Raw genomic sequence first — 18174 nt, 5'->3', positions numbered from 1 at the left:
ATAACTCTGCTTTGGAAGTTTCCAAAGGAAGGAATAGGCAAACCTATCATATTTGCTATCGTACAGACATTACTTTTAGGAAAGTAATTGAATGAATAATTCTCTGATCTGTGAGTGCAGAAACTGCATTGTGCAGTTTTGCAGTCCAAAGCTCAGTAAAGTCACTAGATACCTCATATTGATTTTAATAATTCGGAGCATTGAGGTAATGAGAGTATTAGCAATCATTACATAAACATAGACATAGGATGCTGAGCAGGATGAACATCTTTTTTAATCTGATGTGTGGCATTTTCTGCAGACTTCTGGGTAACTGAGATTGGTTCTAAATACACATGCACAGCTTTTTCGTGTTCCCCAAGAAGGTCCAGAGATTGCTACCACAGTGGAGTGAAGGCACACATCATCAGAATAGCAGAGTGAGGAACAGCAGTGCTAATGCGTGTGGCTTTCTTCCATGTTGGAAGTCCTTCCTAAGTGAGTCAGCGTGGATGACGTTGGCACGAATGGTGATACAGGCTTGTGTGTTTCTGTGTGGGGTCTGGTCTTCTGATGGTGATCCTGGGATGAGCAATTTATACTCAGCATGAACATGAGTAATTGGTTTAAAATGCTGTCTGGTTCTTATCTAGATCTGTTTGTTACATTTTAAAGCCATTTCAACTGAACCAATTATATCACATCACTGTAACTGCATGAGCTTAATTTACTTAATTTCTTCTCTTTTAATTATACAATTAAGCATCCAATTGCAGGCATACAATTCTATGTTGATTTTTTCTTTAAACCCTCATCCAGCGTGATAACAACATACAGTAATTTTCATTCAACCGTGATTGTGCAAAAACGGAAAGGATGAAAACATTGAGAGCAACATTAATTCCTCAAAAACAAATTAGTTTCTATTAATACTTACTGTTGCGACAGGGTGAATATTCAGCATAGGCACTGAAGTTCTGAATTGCTACATAGCAGGTGCCAACTGGGTCCTTCTCAGGGCTATCTTTAAGTGTCCTCCAGTGATATAAGGGAGCACAAGCCTATCAAAACAGAAACCACGTCACACATACCTTTCATAAACTCCTGTACCTGACAAATGTAGTTTTTCATAAACAGTTTACAAGGATCCTTTCTGGTATTGTATCATTCATATAGCAATGATCATAATATATTGATAGAATGAAATGCAGAACCACTGCTTCTTATAATGAAATTATAACCTGAAAAAAAGTCTCATCTAGAATGTAGCAGATGAAATCTGACAGGGACAACTCTCATTAAAGCGTATGTTACACATAATCCCTAAGCCTGCTTCACAAGTAATATGCTTGCTCTATTACTGCTCACTGCACAGGACTCAATCCCGTAGTTTAAGCTGCACATTACGTGTATTAGGCTGAGGACATCCCTGCTTCTGTCCTGATACATCTTAAGATAATGGCCACTGCAGCAGAACTGATATGATTTTCCTCTCCTGATGGAAGATTTGTCAGGGTGTTCTGCCACACTGCCTATCACAGCCATCAGATTGTCTGCTGTCTTATGAACCCCTGGTCCAAACCTTTAGAGAGGCAAGACAGTTATAACGCATTTGACAGACCCTCAATTAACAATTTTTTTTGTTGAATAACTTTTGGCTAGTAGACTGGTATTCCATCTTCTGTGTTCTGGTAGAGATGTTACAAACATGAAAGTCTAAGGATAAAACATTTTTAAGTTGTGTAGGGAGAGAGAATCTTTTTTATAATAAATAATTATAAAACCAAAAAGGTAAGCTGTCAGGTATGCAAGTTGCTCTTCAGGGTCTCCTGTGCCCTAAAACTTTTCAGTTGATGGGGGTGGTGGGGCAGAGATGCCACCTTCTCCTTACAATCTTTCCGCTGTAAGATACAACCAAATCCTCCATCTGCATCCTGCCCTGATTCACTTTTGCAATCAGAAACATGTCTCCCTCTGGCAAGGTGTTGTTATTCACATTACTGTATTGGCCTTAGTTCTGCAATCAGTTCCAGCTGGACAAGCCCCTGTGTTATTCAGGGCTTACCAGTAAAGTCAGAGCTCCTGGAACACCCGTTTAGGACCAGGGACCCTAACACATGCCCCTGCCTAGAAGACCTTGCAGACTGAGATATATCAGAGAGCAGAACCAGACTGCAGCAATGAGGAATACATGCCCTATGAGGGTGAATTGAGGTATGTTCTAAAGCATTGAGCAAAGTGGATTGAAACAAGAATTATACATAATCGTAAATGTTGACCTCATGCAGTTTATAATTGGATTTGTAGTTAAAAAAAAATTTCTGACAGTTTGATGACATTTCCCTTTTCTTTCCTTCCAGTCTACAAACCTTAAAAAAGAAAATTTTATAGCTTTGCTGACCAAGTTTTTGCCTGAAAAGTGTTGACCATTTCTGTGTTTCAGAAAGCCTGAGGAAATTTATAAGAAGGAAAGCAACGTTTGGTTAGTACAGACACCACACATCACTCTGTGATGATGTTTTCAGTTTGTTTGATTAAGATTCAGCAAGTGGTGATAAAGGAGTATTCTATTGCAGTTTGTGAACTATTTTTAGTAGAGTAAACAAACAGAAAAGTCTTCAGCTACTTTTAGGATTTTTACATTTACAATTCAGAAAAGTGACAAGTACTTTCTTTGTGTAATTAACATTGAAATAGAAAATGCACGTACAAAAGAGTGGTACATGAAGGCAATGAATATGAAATTTGAGAGCTGTGATAACACTGACACAGTATATGCTAACTCTCTAACAGTAAGGTGATGTTTTATTCATTACCTGTTCTGTGTCAAAATCCTTCTCTAGGTTAACAACAAGGCATGCAATTTAAGTGAAAGCACTTCCTTTTGATGCTTCCCTTATGACTATTTCTTAAGTAACAATTGAATAAAAAAGAAATAAATACCAGGATACAAGTTATTGCTTTGTAATTGTAAAAATAATCAGGTATCAACAAACTATTTATTCATATCAAAATTGTTTCAGTAGTGTTTCCAATGCAAACTAAAGTGCATAAATTATAAAGTGTCTGCATGTAAGCAACACTAAACGATAATACTACTTGTACCATGAGGACCATTGGTCCTCAACCAATACAGAGGAAATTCTCAGCAAAACTGGAACACTTTAACAGCAGTCATGACTTGGAGCTTTTTTATTGAGACTTTTTTGCAGCTGGTCTACCCTGTGACATAGGTGTTTGAAACAATGTAAATGTGACAAAGTAAGTCAGTGCTTCCTCTTATTACTTGATCTTCAGCACAGATTCTTGGCTTCAATTACATTCTACATTTAACATCCCTCATAAACCTTCATAATACAAAATATTTTAAGCATACAGCTATTACAGTTACTATCTCACAAAAAAAAAAGTCTATTATTTGTTTTAAAAAATTAATCTTTTGCTTCCATAACCAATATGGCATTCCACTATTTTGACCTGGCAGCAGGATCATCTTCAAGTGATGAGTTCAACCTGATTCTACAGACTGATTTTTTACAAGCTATATACATCATCTGTTTTAAACTCTATGAGTAATCACAGACTTGCTTATGCGATCTATACACAGACAGCTATTAAAGATACACATTTGAGAAAAGATAAACATTATCTCCAAATTAGTACCAAGTGCGTAAGACTTACCACAACTTTTTCTTTATGAGCTTTGACTGTTGCCCCAAACCACTGATTTGTCTTAAACTCAATTGGTTCCCTGGTGCCATTGACCTTAATTTTCCTGTTGTCTGACAAAAAAAAGAAGAAGATTGTTGACAGCTTATTTTAAAAAAGTATTACCCAGTGAATTACAGATACAAGTAAACATACCAATGGATATATTAATTACATCATATCCACTGTCATCATCCTATCAGTTGAGAATTCAAAATAATTACACTTAAATTTCAGGAAAAAAAAAAGGAAAAAAAGGAAGATGAAACTCTGTGTTATACACACACACACAAAAACAAACAAACAGATAAAAATCCAAACACTTGACCTGGTGTTTATGATGAACAAATAGGAATCTACAAAAATAAGCAAAAATCCCTAAAAAACGTTTCTCATAAGTGGCAGAAACCTTCCATACTGGGAAAAAAAAAAAAAGACCATGTTCTATAGTTTTTGTCAAATGTGAAATTTCTCAGCATGAATATTCAGAGCCCAGCACTACTGATAGCAAAGGACTTCGTTTTTAACAGAATTACATGTGTACACATTGTCACAAGAGACAGCTTCTTAATGTTCCTTTATATACACTGTTGCAGATGTCAGCATAAGAGAAGCCATCTGGGCAAAGACTCAGGCCAATTATAATGCATTTCAGGTTTTAATAAAAAACAGACATCCCTTCCTTTCACCCTTAGTTCTCTGAAGTAAACTGATTTCCCATATGTTCGTGAGCTATGCTCTTCCCTTACCAGTCACTCCTAATGAACTTCTCAATTTATACATAAGCAGGGCATTACTCCTTTCCCCTTGTATCTGCATTCCCTTATGCTTGTTTCTGGTTCCTATCAAGAGGGATTGCACAAGAATCAATTCTTTTTATTCACTCTAAGTGAAAATAAAAACCTATACTGTCTACCTGGGAATGTAGGGAAAAAAAAAAAAAAAGAAAAAAAAAAAAAAGGAATTTTATATTATACAGTATGTACTTATATACATTTTTTTAAAAACTGAGGAAAAACACAGCTGGTATAATTGTCACCTGTAAAAAGCCAGTGCTTCCCGGGATTTCCCCAATAGCCACAGAGGAGATATCTGAATCCTTTTCTACGATGTTGGATTACCAATTGCCTCAGCCTGTGGTAGCCTCATAAATGTTACAGATACAAACAGAAAGACAAATGCTTGAAATATGGAGAAAAAGGGGACCCTACCTTTGTATTTTTCTAATAAGCATAGAAGAAAGTTGAAAAAGAACAAACCTGTGAAAGTTTGAAAAGTCTCTGAGAAAGTTTCCCTCAGACAAGTATTCGTTGTTGTGCTCTGCTGAAGCTAATACAGAAATCTATGCTCACAGCACTCATAGGAGAGTGATAAATTTTGGGAATATTAAGATCTTAAGATTTGGAAATAATAATTTAAAATTCTAGAAACTTTCACTTTTAAATACATTTATTTAAATTAGGCATAAACTTCAAGAGTGTGGGAGACAGTGACTTTGACACTGCGTTATAGGCGCTGCCAGCTTCTACCTACTTGTTGGCAACACCACTTTTGATTATTTTTCCAGTGAAGACAGAGCATTTAAAACGTAAAGAAACCTTTATTTAACTTATTTATTTATTTTAATGCTTCAGCAGATCTGAAGATGATCAATGTCCACAGATGAGGTCTCGATAGAAACAAAGCTTTTGAAACTTGAAAATCCGCCATGGTTGGCTTACAGAAGACAATGCTAACCTGGCTCTGAGGAAGCTCCCAACCAGTTTTCTAACTTAAAAAGAGCTTACATTTTTAATTGAAACAGCTCACTTGTCTACTGGCAAAGTATACTAAAATTTGAGATGATGTTAGGTTTTAAAACTAGGACAACTGTTTGCAGGATTTATGAAAACCATAGCTGAGTTTAGCAGTATCTGCAAGAACTGTAGTCCCCCTTAGTGGCATATGGTGTAGTATGAATCCTTATCATGTGGCATGGGATTTTCATTATAAATTAATTAGTAAAACATCACACACACACAAATTAGTAAATAGTTTTTTATTTTTCCATGGCTAAGTGTTTTTTGACAGAAATTCTCAAATCATGTTTATTCAGGACCCTTGCTGGAGCTGTCATAATCTGCCAACTTTCTGAAGTTGTGCTTTGCAATACAGTTTAGCCTTCAGTATGTAACAACCAGCCAGTATTTCAGATTGCTGTAAAACAGCAACTGCTTCCCCTGTAACTTCATCAAAATGAAGCTACAAACACAATTAACTTGTGTGAATACATATGGACCGTCATTACCATGCACTGACTGCACTCAATTAGACAGCAAGGCTCCAAACGAAGATCCTGTAAATGCCCCCTCCAGAGCTAGTCAGCCACTTACAATGGAGGGCATGACCTACTGCACAGTTCTTATCCTGAAGCAAGCACCTGAGAAGGTCAGAAGAACGATGGCCTAAAAGTACCTTTCTTTTTTTTAATTTTTTTAAATTGACTATATACAGCCAAGAAGGACCAGCTTAGACTAGGCTAACATAAAAGCTACTTGTTTAGTCAGATAAATCCCACTCCGGTTCTCAAAAAACAATGAAGTTATTTCTGTCTTTGGTAAATCCCTCAGAACTGTGCTAAGTGTTTCAAAGGATGTCTGTATCCTGACAACACCCTTAATAAGACAGCAAAATATCTCATGTTATTTATGTGGATCTGAGGCCCACAGGCTACGTCTCATCTGCTTTGCCCTCAGGCTGAGCTACACTTCTGTGAGCAGCAAAAACTTGGCTCAAATTCAGGTTGCATATAAATGTCATCTTCTCTTCTGGAGGAAACATGCCTGGCCCCTTTTAGGAAGGAGTCCAGGCTATCTTGTATCACGATACGTGACGCTGGCGTGAGGAGAGCAAGGCTGGAAGGCAGCAGCTGGGCCGGGCACACAACGCCTGGGCCTGCCCGCTGAGAGGCCCGGCAAGCGCCTCAGTCCCGGCTGGATTGCTTCAGGGCCAGCCCAGGAGCTCTTCCAGATGGTCAACAGTCTGGATCACTCGCAAATTTGGCTTGAACCTCAGCCCTGGAGTCACTCGTAATTGTACTGGCTGGGACTGTATCGCAGGCTAGGGCCCAGACAAGCGAGAGCATGCAAAGGGCAGAGATGTCTGTATCTAAATATAGGTGCATGTTAGCAGCCCCAAATCATCTCCCTTTCTGCTGCAGGAGCCCAAACTCCTGTGCATTGGTACTACCCCACAAGCCAGCTTCAGAAGCAGTGCTGGAGATGGTGAAAAATGCTTCTCAAGATCCGTGTTCCTTCAGCCACTGCTATAGACCTGAGCTACCAAGGGGCTACTAAAGGGAAAGAGGCTCCTGAAATCACCTGGACAAGTAGAAAAAAATGAGTCCAGGCAGGAAAACGCAACAGCATTGCAAAAGAACAACAGCACAGAGATTTCTTTTTAGGAAATTAAAGCCTGAACCTGGAAAAAGTGTAAATGCCAACCCATCATTTGCACATATTAAACTAAATTTGGCACTACAGAGCTTGGTCTCCTCTCAGGCACTGAATGAGTACATTATAAACTCTTCAACAGGCATGAATCAAACATCACCCTTATACATATTTATTTTTTTGTTGTTAATTAGGAACAGCATAAAAATACTTGCAGATACTGATAGTGGCTCATTCAGTTCTTGAAAACGAGAAGTAAAATATTATCTACTAGAATTTGAAAATACTCGAATAAAAGCAAAAATATTTTAAACACACTAATGTAGGAAAACAACACTTCTAATCAAAGCAGCAAATCCAGCTATATTATGTACCTACAACTCTTTCTGGTCAGTTCTCACTTACCAGGAACTTTGTAACGTACTGTCTTCACTGGCTCTGTGTGTGCATTTGTCTGTATGTGCTGTAATGGATAAACATACATGGCCGTTCATCAGGCACCTGTAGCAGGCTCAGTTACACTATGCCCACTAATCTGTGCCTATTCAGACTACATCCAGGATGGCAAATCCCTTTTCAATACCTGTTTTGAGATATGTTTTGATATGGATATTTATGCATATCCATATGTATCAACAAATGTATAGAGAAAATATAAATTTAATATAGTTATTATATATGTATATTCATATCTAATTATATATACACAGAGTAGAGCTGAATAATCATCTCAACCTATGCATATTTCTATAATGTGGATACAAATATATAAACAAACCAAACATTTATATTTATATAAATATTTATAGGTCAAGAAAAGCGTATATCCCCCTCACATGGGGCAACACCTAGAATGCTACAGTATAGTTTTGAAACACTAGTACAAGTCTTGCAGTTGCAAGAAGAGAAAGCAAAGGAGGATCTCTATGATCTGTTTGCACTTCAGCCAGTGCTCAATAGGTAGAGAGAAGGGAGAGCCAAACTCCCACCTGAGGTACACTGCAAAAGGAAAAGAGGCAACAGACATTTGTTGCAGCAAGGGAACTTCTGATTAAATATAAATAAAATACCCTTCACAGTGAGAGTGATTAGGTATTGCAACAGTTTCTCCAGAGAGGCTGTGACATCTCCACCCTTGGGTAGATTCAAAACTTGGCTACAGGTGCAAAGCTCCAAGCAAACTGCTTTAACTTTGAGCTCAGCCCTGCTGCACTGGTAAGGTCATGGCTTACAGGAGGTAAGAGAGAGAGTGAAGGGCTTGTACTGGTCCCATACTCTAGAAATTAGGTAAGAGGTGGTCTTGTCAGCCTTACCACCATGGCAGAGTGATTTTTATTGGTATCCCCACCATAAAAGATTCAAATGATACCACCCATCACTAACCGAAGGTAAGCCAATACCTTCCACAGGGCCACTGATACTAGGTCTTCAGCAGAGAGTCAGAACACAAATGCAAGGCTAATGATGATTCAGGGAACCAAGCCAAGCAGTTGCCTTCAACATTAATGCTGTAGAAAAAAGACTCCACAGTATTTGAGACAGTAAGGACATGCAAAATCCATGCATGATGAGAAGGGATGCCTCTATTTTTATATTTATCTGACTCTACAAACATCTATTTAATTTCTATGTTGTTTTTTATTTTATTGTGCCTTAGATTCTATTCATATGAGTTATTTTAATTTAATAGATCATATCTAGAGAGCTTTATTTGGACTTAAATTCCATGAATTAAGAAAAAAAAAAGGAATCATCGAACCCAACAGGATTTTTTGCCTAAGTACTATCTGATCAAAAACAAATTAAGACCTCAGGGCTTGAACTAACACAGCTAAGGATATTTTTTCCCTTCTTTAGATAATGCTGAGATTTATAAAAGAAACCCACAAGGATCTATTATAAATCAGAGTGCCACAAGTGAACCATGAGGCTCCAGATAAGGTCTTACTGGCACAGTGACTGAAATGTGTCAGCATTTCAAAGTACAACAAAGTTCTCCCTCGGCATTTTCTCTTGAGATGCAAATTCTGCTTTATAACAAGATTCTAAGTTTTCCCCAGAATCTCAGCATCTTTGCAGCTAATGATTTTTTCATGTAACTGAATCTCTCGAGTCCCACAATACATCCTTTCCTTATACAGCATACCTGGGTTCTGTTACAATCAGCTCAACTGCCGGCCAAATTAGCTCATGTTTTTTATCAACTCCATGCTTGGCCAGGTCTGACCTACATTCCCCCTCACCTGTTCCTCTTCAGAGCCCGTTCAAATTCTCTCCAGCTAGTTTAAAAAACATAACCTATTTTTACTAAAAATGGTGAAGTTCACTGATAGCAAAGGCAACTCCAGTGAGTCCTGAAAACCTAGGGCAAGTATCTAAAATTCTGCCCTTCGGAGCTAATTTAACATTAATTAGTATCAGAACTTGTTACAGCTTGTTTAGCACTACAATTAAAAATAACTATTATAATGAGTTTCTGAAATATGAAGTATTAGCTTATTAACAGATCTCAAACACAACAGTGTACTTCAGGGAGCATTTAAGTTTGGTTCTGGCTGCAAGATGCCTTGAGAGCTTCAGAAGTTCCCCAGTTAATAAAGAGGGGAGAAAGATTTCTTCACATTGCTCTCCTGCTACCTCTTCTGGCAGCCGAAAGGAAGAGCATCCAGTTTGAACGCAAGGACTTGGTAATTTTACCTCCGTGCTAAAGCAGAAAAACTCACTGTAAACCTCATTCCATAATGGAGAAACTGAAAAGAAGTTGGCTTTGTGTAGGAAAGAGGAAATTCAGATCACATCTCTCTAAGATAATGCCAACACTTGTTCCCCTGTTCTCCTGTTACATTTCAAAGAGTATCGCATCCTGACAGTGCAATGCAATAGGACAGCCTTGCAGAGCAAGAAAACAAGGGAGAAGAGTCTCTGCCCTTCAGTCCGTATCTCCTGGAGTAAGGGGATACTAAAAGCCCTTCCATTATACTTTATCTCACTTCCCTGCTGCAACAAGGGCGCTTAAAGCACCAGTTGTGCTCTGAAGGACAGTGCTTTCAGCTTCCTCTCAGGCTGGGCTCCAGTACCTAGATTTAGGGAGCTTTGAAGAACTGCAAACAAGGGACTGCAGAGTCAGCACTGCATCAACAGCAGGAAACACGGAGAGTTACTGCTAAATCCCCTTCCTGGCTGCAGGCCATATCACTGGTCCACCCATATGGGAATGTCCTGTTACGTGACTTACATATGGATGGGCAGACTCAATTCCCAACGTATGTCAAAATGTCACCCTCTGTCCCTCCTCTGTTCCCTGTCAGGAATGATTTATTTCATTAGGAGGACTAATTATACACATAAGTCTGCAGGTAAGTAACCTCAGTGCATTGGAAACGTCTGGGTTGACTGCTCTGGAGCAAAGATGGGTGACCTGAGAGATCAGTGACAATCTGGGAGAACTCTCAGTAGAACAACGTCAGTGAGGTGGCATCACAGAATGGGTTGGGTTGGAAGGAACCTTAAAGACCATCCAGTTCCAACCCCCTGCCATGGGCAGGGACACCTCCCACCAGACCAGGTTGCTCGAAGCCCCATCCAGCCTGGCCTTGAACAACTCCAGGGATGGGGCATCCACAGCTTCTCTTCCATGACTTGCAGGAATGAGCTCCAGATACTCCTACACCTCTGCTAACTCTAAGTAAGCCATCTTCTCATCAGAGCAGCTTAGTCCACACACAATTCCACATTAACACAAGTTCAGCAGCAGCACATAGGACTCGGACCAGCCTGTGCATCCTAACTACAGGCTGAGCCATAGAGAGTTCAGGTGCAGCCTTGAGTATCAACGCTAGTAGTAAGGAACCTAGTTTGTGTTTGACAGCCAGGACATGGCATTCAGAAGTAATGACACATTGTTAAAAGTGTTTGCGTATCTTTCACAGGGAATTGACCGAATATTGTATGTTCCCCTTAGGTATACCTTAGTAATCAACACAATGTCTATTTCCTCATGCAGTCTTAGTTCCTGAGGAAAAACAAAAAGGAGCAAGAGAACTTCAGAAGCCACAGGGATTTGTCTTCTGTAATTTAAAGCTTACAGGAGACAAAGGACAGAGTTTAGTTCTAGTATGGTGGAGGGGAGGTGAGCTGCACTTTGCCAGTGCCGCCCTTGCAGTGTCGTATCTCTGGTCCTCTGTGCAACACCTGCAGTTGTCTTACACCAGTGTCAGGGTGGCAGGTCCAGCTAGGCTTCACATCTCCATTCTCCCTTCAGGACTCTATGGCATGGAGGATACAGAACAGCTTTCTTTAAACTAAACCTTTAGTTGTTTTTAAAATATGAAGGTAATGTTCACAGAGGGAAAAAAAAAATCATCAATGAAACAGTCTATACAGGACCAAAGTTATCCTATCTCAGCACTTTCCATCCTAATATTAACCTAACCAAGGATAAGCTTTTCATTATGGTGTCTATCCTGGAACATTGTCTTGGAATCAGTGAAATAAAGGGAAACTATAAATTAGTACAAAGCAACCCCACACCTGTAACATCATGATATTAGAAAATGTCCAGAATCTTGACAGAAGTCACCACAGAAAACTACTCAATGACATAATTTTTTTTTCATTTAGTAGGAACGAGATATTGATAGCATTAAGACAAACAACATCAAAGCATTTGCAAATGAAGGAAACCTTAAAATTAGGTCTGTTGTCTTTTTGGAAACAGAACAACAACCTGTACAATTACACAAGTCTCACCAACTAGGTACCCACTTACAGACTTATTTCCACCAGCAAAACTGAGGCACTACGATGTTACAGGATGATTTGCAATGACTGCCCACTACAGCACCTGCACGGGGCAGCAGAGACACCCTGCTTGTGAGATAATTCCAGTCTTGATGGAATCAAAAACACTACTGTGCTTTTTTTGGTAAAATTGTCCTAATTCACACAGTGAACCTTCTCTGTTTCTGAACTACGGTGGCTATTATTGGCAGTAAAAGTCCAAATAACATCCAAGTGCACAGTGTGTTCCCTCAACGGGAGAGCATAACTTGCATTGAACACAACATACCTGAACTTCTTGTGTGTACCCAGCCCTCAGAAATGGAAGACATATCAAAAGCCTTCATGCTCATGTGCAGTTGAAGTCAGTGTTTTTCAACCAACCACCTGAACTTGTTGATGTCTTGAATTTTTTGGTTATAGTAGAAATTCCACAGTTTCTGTGACCTGCAGAGATTTCATGTCTCTAACGTGGGCTGTAGTATTCATCAATCTGCTTTTCTTTAACAAACTTTTTAGAAGTTCTCCATTGAACCCTTCGGGCTGAACAACACTGATTTAATAAATTCTTTATCTATTTGTTGGGTCACACTGCCTTTTAACTGTTACATCATTCTCTTCTTTTCTTTCTAGTTACCCTCACTTTTAGCTTCTGATGTTAATTTAAAATACTCTTACTGATTGAACATTTTTGTTTGTTTGTTTTAATAATTTAAATTTAAAGCTCTTAGAACTCAGTCTTCTGTAAGTTCCTGGGTGTTTCTGCTTTGGGAGAAATGATAATTTTCTGGTTAAGGTACTGGCAGAAAACAAAAAAATCCAGAGTCATTTTGCAGAACCGTCACCAACTTCCTGAATGATATTTGACAACCTAGACTCACTTTTTTCTGTTTCTCAGAATGGATACAAAAATGGATATTTAAATAGAAAATGGGAGTAATGGCCATTCTCAGCTATGCTGCAGGGAGAATGCATAGTGAGTACAAGGTGCCAGTCCAAGGAAGAGTCATAATCTGAAAATACCCTGAATATTAAAAAAGAACCAGTTAACTTCCACTTGGCATACAGTGGTCAAAGGCTTCGACAGGAACTGTGTGTAACAGGCTATTTAAAATAGCATCATCTAGGATAGAGTTCACGTGGACTGCTCTGGGGGAAATGTGGAAAAGATGGAAACATTGCTCCAGTAAGTGAAGTATTTTGGAGAGACAAAACTGACATGAAATACACATCTCTTCTTCAGTAAAATGAATTATCTAAGGCATATTAGAGATAGCCTTTATGTTGCTGGCAGTGAAGAATGGGCATTGGTACAAGCTATGCAAACCTTCCTGGGGTCCTCGTCCATGAGGGCAGCTGGCCAGCACCAAATTGTGTGAAATGACACCTGAACTGCCCTTGGTACTTGAATTGGACAGCCAGCGATAACACTTCCAAACACGTCTGTACTGCAGGCACTGCTTCTTGCTTAACTTCAATTTCTGCAAATTAAGTGTCTATCCAGAGGATACAAAATGCCTCAGACTGAAAGAACAACACTTTGGAGATGCCACACTCTCTGTCCTCTCTGGACAGTCATGTGGCACAGTCCAAAGCCTTTTTGATGTACTTACTCAACAGCCTGTGGTTGTGCCTTCCCTCAAAACACAGCACCCACAAATGGAAATCTGTGCCTACAGCATATGGAGTTGTCCTAAGCCTCTGTAGTGAACTTTTCTGAAGTTTCCCACAGGAAAGCCAGATGCCATTCTAGATTTCATCACTAGGTTTTCATTCATTTTTCAAAACGCCCCTTTCAAATGCAAAAGAATTTTCATTTGGTCTGAAAGTTTTCTCTTCAAAACTAGAAGTAATTTGTGTAGATAACATATTCTACTTCTGGTACATGAATTTATCTAACTGTAAGATAGAAATAGAAGAATATTTGCTCAACTAGGTTTATTAGTGCACTAGCTCACGAAGACACATGACAATAAAAATATTGTATGCACACTATGCCCATACATTCCCATTTATACATAACTACATGCTCTACATCACTTCACATGCCCAAGGAGCCACAGATACATACAGTACTGCTTTGCAGGCTCCCGGGGCAGGAGCTCCTAGGCTGTTCCTAGGACGATGGCAGTCCTGAATGGAAGAGGCTTAAACACTTACACAGTCATAGTGGGAGGGTGGCTGGCGCTGGGCAGGGGGGAGAACTGCCCTTACTTGCTACACCGAAATAAGCTCTACTAAGTTAATTTGTGCTCCTAGCACAAGAGTGAAGTGTATTGTGTTTGTATTTAAGTACGCCATAAAAGCTAAGAATATAACCGAAAGAACCGTAACTTTTGTTTAATGGCTAAACTGTCAAAGTTTGCCTGACTTAAACCAATCGGTCTTCCTGTCCCTGGAAACACGAGGCTCAAATTGTTCTCAAGACCTATACAGAGACAACAGAAAGCACAAACAGCCTGAACTGCTTAAATGCGCGTTCTCCCTAATTAAATAAGTCTGTCCTGGGACTTTGGAAGTGGATGCGATCTACCCACCCCTGTGCCTAAATCCGTTTGCAGCCAGCCTGCAGCCCTGAGAGGAGGGAGAAGGGAGGGGAGCAGGAGTTTGTTGCCGTGTGAGCAGCTACACCAGCGAGGTAGCGCGATGGAGCACAACCACCCAGCCTCACCTGCGACTTCCAGGAGTGGGAGAAGCGTGTGGGGCAGGGCTCGGGGGCACTCAGCCCAAACGAGGTGTTCCCAAGGGCGGGCGCACCTTGCCCCGCAGCTCCCGGGAGGAGCGCGGGGAGGAGGCGGAGGGGGGGGGACCCGCGGCACTTACTGGTGTTGTCGAAGGGGATCTGGTGGCATCCCGCGGCGGGCCAGGCGCAGTGGTACACCGCTCCTCCCTGCACGATGTCCGGCTGCGACGTGTTGGCCTTGGGGGCTCCCACCAGCACGCCGACCCTGCGGAGCAGCACGCCGCCCGGTCAGCAGGGCAGGCAAGGGGGGGAGCTCCCCGCCGCCAGCCCCCGCACTCACCTGCCGGGCTCGGGGATGTAGAAATCCACCGCGTAGCCGAAGTAGCTGCCGGGGGGCCCGCTGTACACCGTCAGCTTCTCCTCGTCCAGGTTGAAAGCCACCGCCGGCGCTGACAGCACGAGGAGGAGGAGGAGGAGGAGGAGGAAGGCGAAGGGCAGCGGGCACGGCGGCTGCCGGCGGCGCAGCATCCTCGCCCCGCTGAGCCAGCCCGGCCGCAGCGCCCCGCAGCCCAGCGCAGCTGCGCGGTGCCGCGGGGGGCCGGCGGGGGAGGCTCGGCCCCGCTCACCCCCACCGCCACCTCCACCTCCGCCGCCGCGGCCGGCGGGCAGCGAGCCGCCCTCCGGCTCCCCCTGGCGGCCCCGCGGCCCGGCAGAGGCGGCCCCGGGGGAGGGGGGCTGTGGCGGGGAAGCCTCGGAGGCGCCTCAGCCCCGCGCCGCCTCAGGGCTCCGCTGAGGGGACGCCGCCGCTGAGAGAGGGGCCCCGGAGGTGGCTGAGGAGGGTTTGGCGCGCACAAGCCACCCGTGGGGCTGGGGGAAGGAGCTGTCAGCTGGGACATCCCCTTCGCTCTGCCCTGCGGTCCCCTCAAAGTGGTCTCCGTGTGGCCAGCCCTGTTCGTAAGGGGAGGCAGAGCTGGGGCTGGTGTGGGCATTTCCCACTTCTTGCAGCATGTTCAAGAGTTTGAACTGAAGGGTCTGACAGCTGAGCAATGCCTTTTAGGAAACAGAACACGTGGAAAAGAAGAGACCTTCATTAGGTTGTTATGGGACATGGGCATTAAAGACAAAGCAAACAAAAACATGCAAACAAAAAACCCAAACCTCTCACCATAGGGAAGATGTAAAGCTGACTGACCCCCCCAGTTCTGAACACTTTAGAGTCATAGAAGCATGGAGTGGTTTGGGTTGGAAGGGACCTTAAAGATCACCCAGTCCCAACCCCCTGCCATGGGCAGGGACACCTCCCACCAGACCAGGTTGCCCAAAGCCCCATCCAGCCTGGCCTTGAGCACCTCCAGGGATGGGGCATCCACAGCTTCTCTGGGCAGCCTGTGCCAGGGCCTCACCACCCTCTGAGTGAAGAATTTCCTCCTTCTATCTAACCTAAATCTCCCCTCTTTTAGTTGAAAGCCACTACCCCTTGTCCTGTCATCACAATCCCTGACACAGCATCCCTCCCCAGCTTCCCTGTAGGCCCCCTTTAGGTACTGGCAGGCCGCTGTAAGGTCTCCCAGAGCCTTATCTTCTCCAGGCTGAACAACCCCAGCTCCTTCAGCCTGTCTTCATAGGAGAAGTGCTCCAGCCCCCGATCATCTTCTGGATGGCATCCCTACCTTCTGTCGTGCCAACTGCAGCACACAGCTTGGTGTCATCCACAGACTTGCAGAGGGTGCACTCAATCCCACTGTCCATGTCATTAGTAAGGATACTAAACAGTACTGCTCCCAGTACCCACCCCTGAGGGACACCACTTGTCACTGATCTCCACCTGGACCTGTTGGCCACACCACTCTGGATGAGACCATTGTTAGAGGATAGGAAAATAAATTTCTGTTAGTGCTTGCCTGGCTACATAAGGTTTTGTCGTGCTGAAGGGAGGTCCTTACATTCGCAGAGGACAGCATTGCTATGGACCTTCACCACAGCTCTGTGCAGGTGTAGTGCCTTTATTCCCATAGAAATGGCCAACCCCACTGTACTGCAAGGTTCACCAACTTTTAGAAAGTTCCTCATATAAGTTCTTAAAAGTAACTAAAAAAAAATGAAGCTGTATAACATTTTTCTTGAATTGTTTTGCCCCAATGAGCCCGACAATAGTGTTCTAGCTGTTCTTGTTAAGAGAATGCAAAAAATGCATCTGCCTGTTAATGCTCCCTTCCCCAGCAAGGCTAAACAGGACATTGCACCCACATCTTAAGGGGACAGTCTAATTTTTTCTGACCAACCCGAAGAAAGGAAAGGAAAAAAATGATTTAATCATCTCTATTAGGACAAAAAACTGTTGTTTTTCAGCATTTATAATGTAAGATGTGTCCAAAAATATCAGGGAAAGATCAGAAAAATTGAGAACATTTGTCATGAAACCCATTTATAAACATGTTCCAGTAGTGCATACCTATGAAAGCAGCTGAGGGTAGTTTGTTTTGTTCTGAGGTTCTGGTTTCTTTTCTTTTGTGTTTGTTTTAATTTAAGTGTTTTATGGCAAGATTAGTCTGATAAGACTGACATTCCTGCTCACGAAAATAGAACTGCGTGTTTATTTCCAGCATTAGCTATGTGACCCTCAGCTGTCCCCACAGGCTAGTAATATTCCTTAATTCTGTTAGCTTTACAACTCTACTGACTTTATTACTCTTATTAGAGTGAAACATAACCATTGACAGTATTTGGCCATTTCACATGGAACTACCATCACCTGGAGTTCTAAGCACCTATAAGAAATTCAGCAGTACCTCAATGACTTGTGGGGATAACGCCTATCCTTAACAGTCATACATTTTTAAAGCAAGTGAAGGCAAATAAATGGAAGTTGTATGTTGTGATAGTACTGTATTCATCCCTGCCTATGTCACGGAGATTGGAACTGGATGATCTTTGTGGTCCCTTCCAACCCAAGCCATTCTATGGTTCTATGATTCCATTCTATGAATAGGAATTCAGCTATCATAAGTGCTGCCTTATGCTAATGTCTATTATGTTGAACTACAAAGCCTTAATAGGATCTAGAAACTGATCTGGAGCCAAGATAGAGAGCTTTTATATAAGAGCATTTAGCCAGAGTCCAAAAGTCATTATAAACCTATTTACTCTACAAAATAACTGGAAGGTCGGATGTGGAACCAAATAATTTATACAGATAAAGTATGAGATTCACAGTGTGAACTTCTGCAGCTTACATTATATGCAGTTGGTATGGTTAACGTGTCATTATGGTCTTTCCAACCTTAAAAATAAATCAGTGAAAGCTTCTACAGAAAGTTTTGCCTAAGCAAAACTTAGAATTCCATACAAGACTCTATTATTAAACCTTTAATCTTATTTTATGCCACTATTTAGTAATCTGTCTGCTAGCAGAAGGAGAATAAATGTTCCAAAGAATCATATGGGATTTTAACATAAAGCTTGTCAAAACTAATGCAAATTTTACTGTTGGATCTTTCCAAAACCTGCCAGTACAGAAGCCTCGAGTGTCCAATTCCCACAGGAAAGCTTACCCATTCCCTTAGCTGTTTCCCAGTAACTTTCTGTAGCAGGAAG

General features: G+C 41.8%; 1 protein-coding gene across 1 annotated transcript in view; it reads right to left on the bottom strand.

Annotated features, from left to right (window-relative positions):
- Positions 1 to 15299, bottom strand: part of ITGA8 (integrin subunit alpha 8) — a 109057-nt gene extending 93758 nt beyond the window's left edge. Inside the window, exons 1-4 of the mRNA XM_084510830.1 lie at positions 14921 to 15299; positions 14721 to 14845; positions 3661 to 3761; positions 917 to 1040 (exon numbers count right to left, since the gene is read on the bottom strand). Coding sequence (XP_084366956.1) covers positions 917 to 1040; positions 3661 to 3761; positions 14721 to 14845; positions 14921 to 15108 — 538 coding nt within the window. The 5' untranslated portion in view covers positions 15109 to 15299. The remainder of the gene's footprint in view (positions 1 to 916; positions 1041 to 3660; positions 3762 to 14720; positions 14846 to 14920) is intronic.
- Between the last annotated feature and the right edge of the window lie 2875 nt (positions 15300 to 18174).

This window comes from Aythya ferina (assembly GCF_964211825.1).
Source record: "Aythya ferina genome assembly, chromosome: 2".
Lineage (NCBI taxonomy): Eukaryota > Metazoa > Chordata > Aves > Anseriformes > Anatidae > Aythya > Aythya ferina.
The sequence above is the reverse complement of the archived record's forward strand: the minus strand, read 5'-3'. Positions and strand labels throughout refer to the sequence as shown.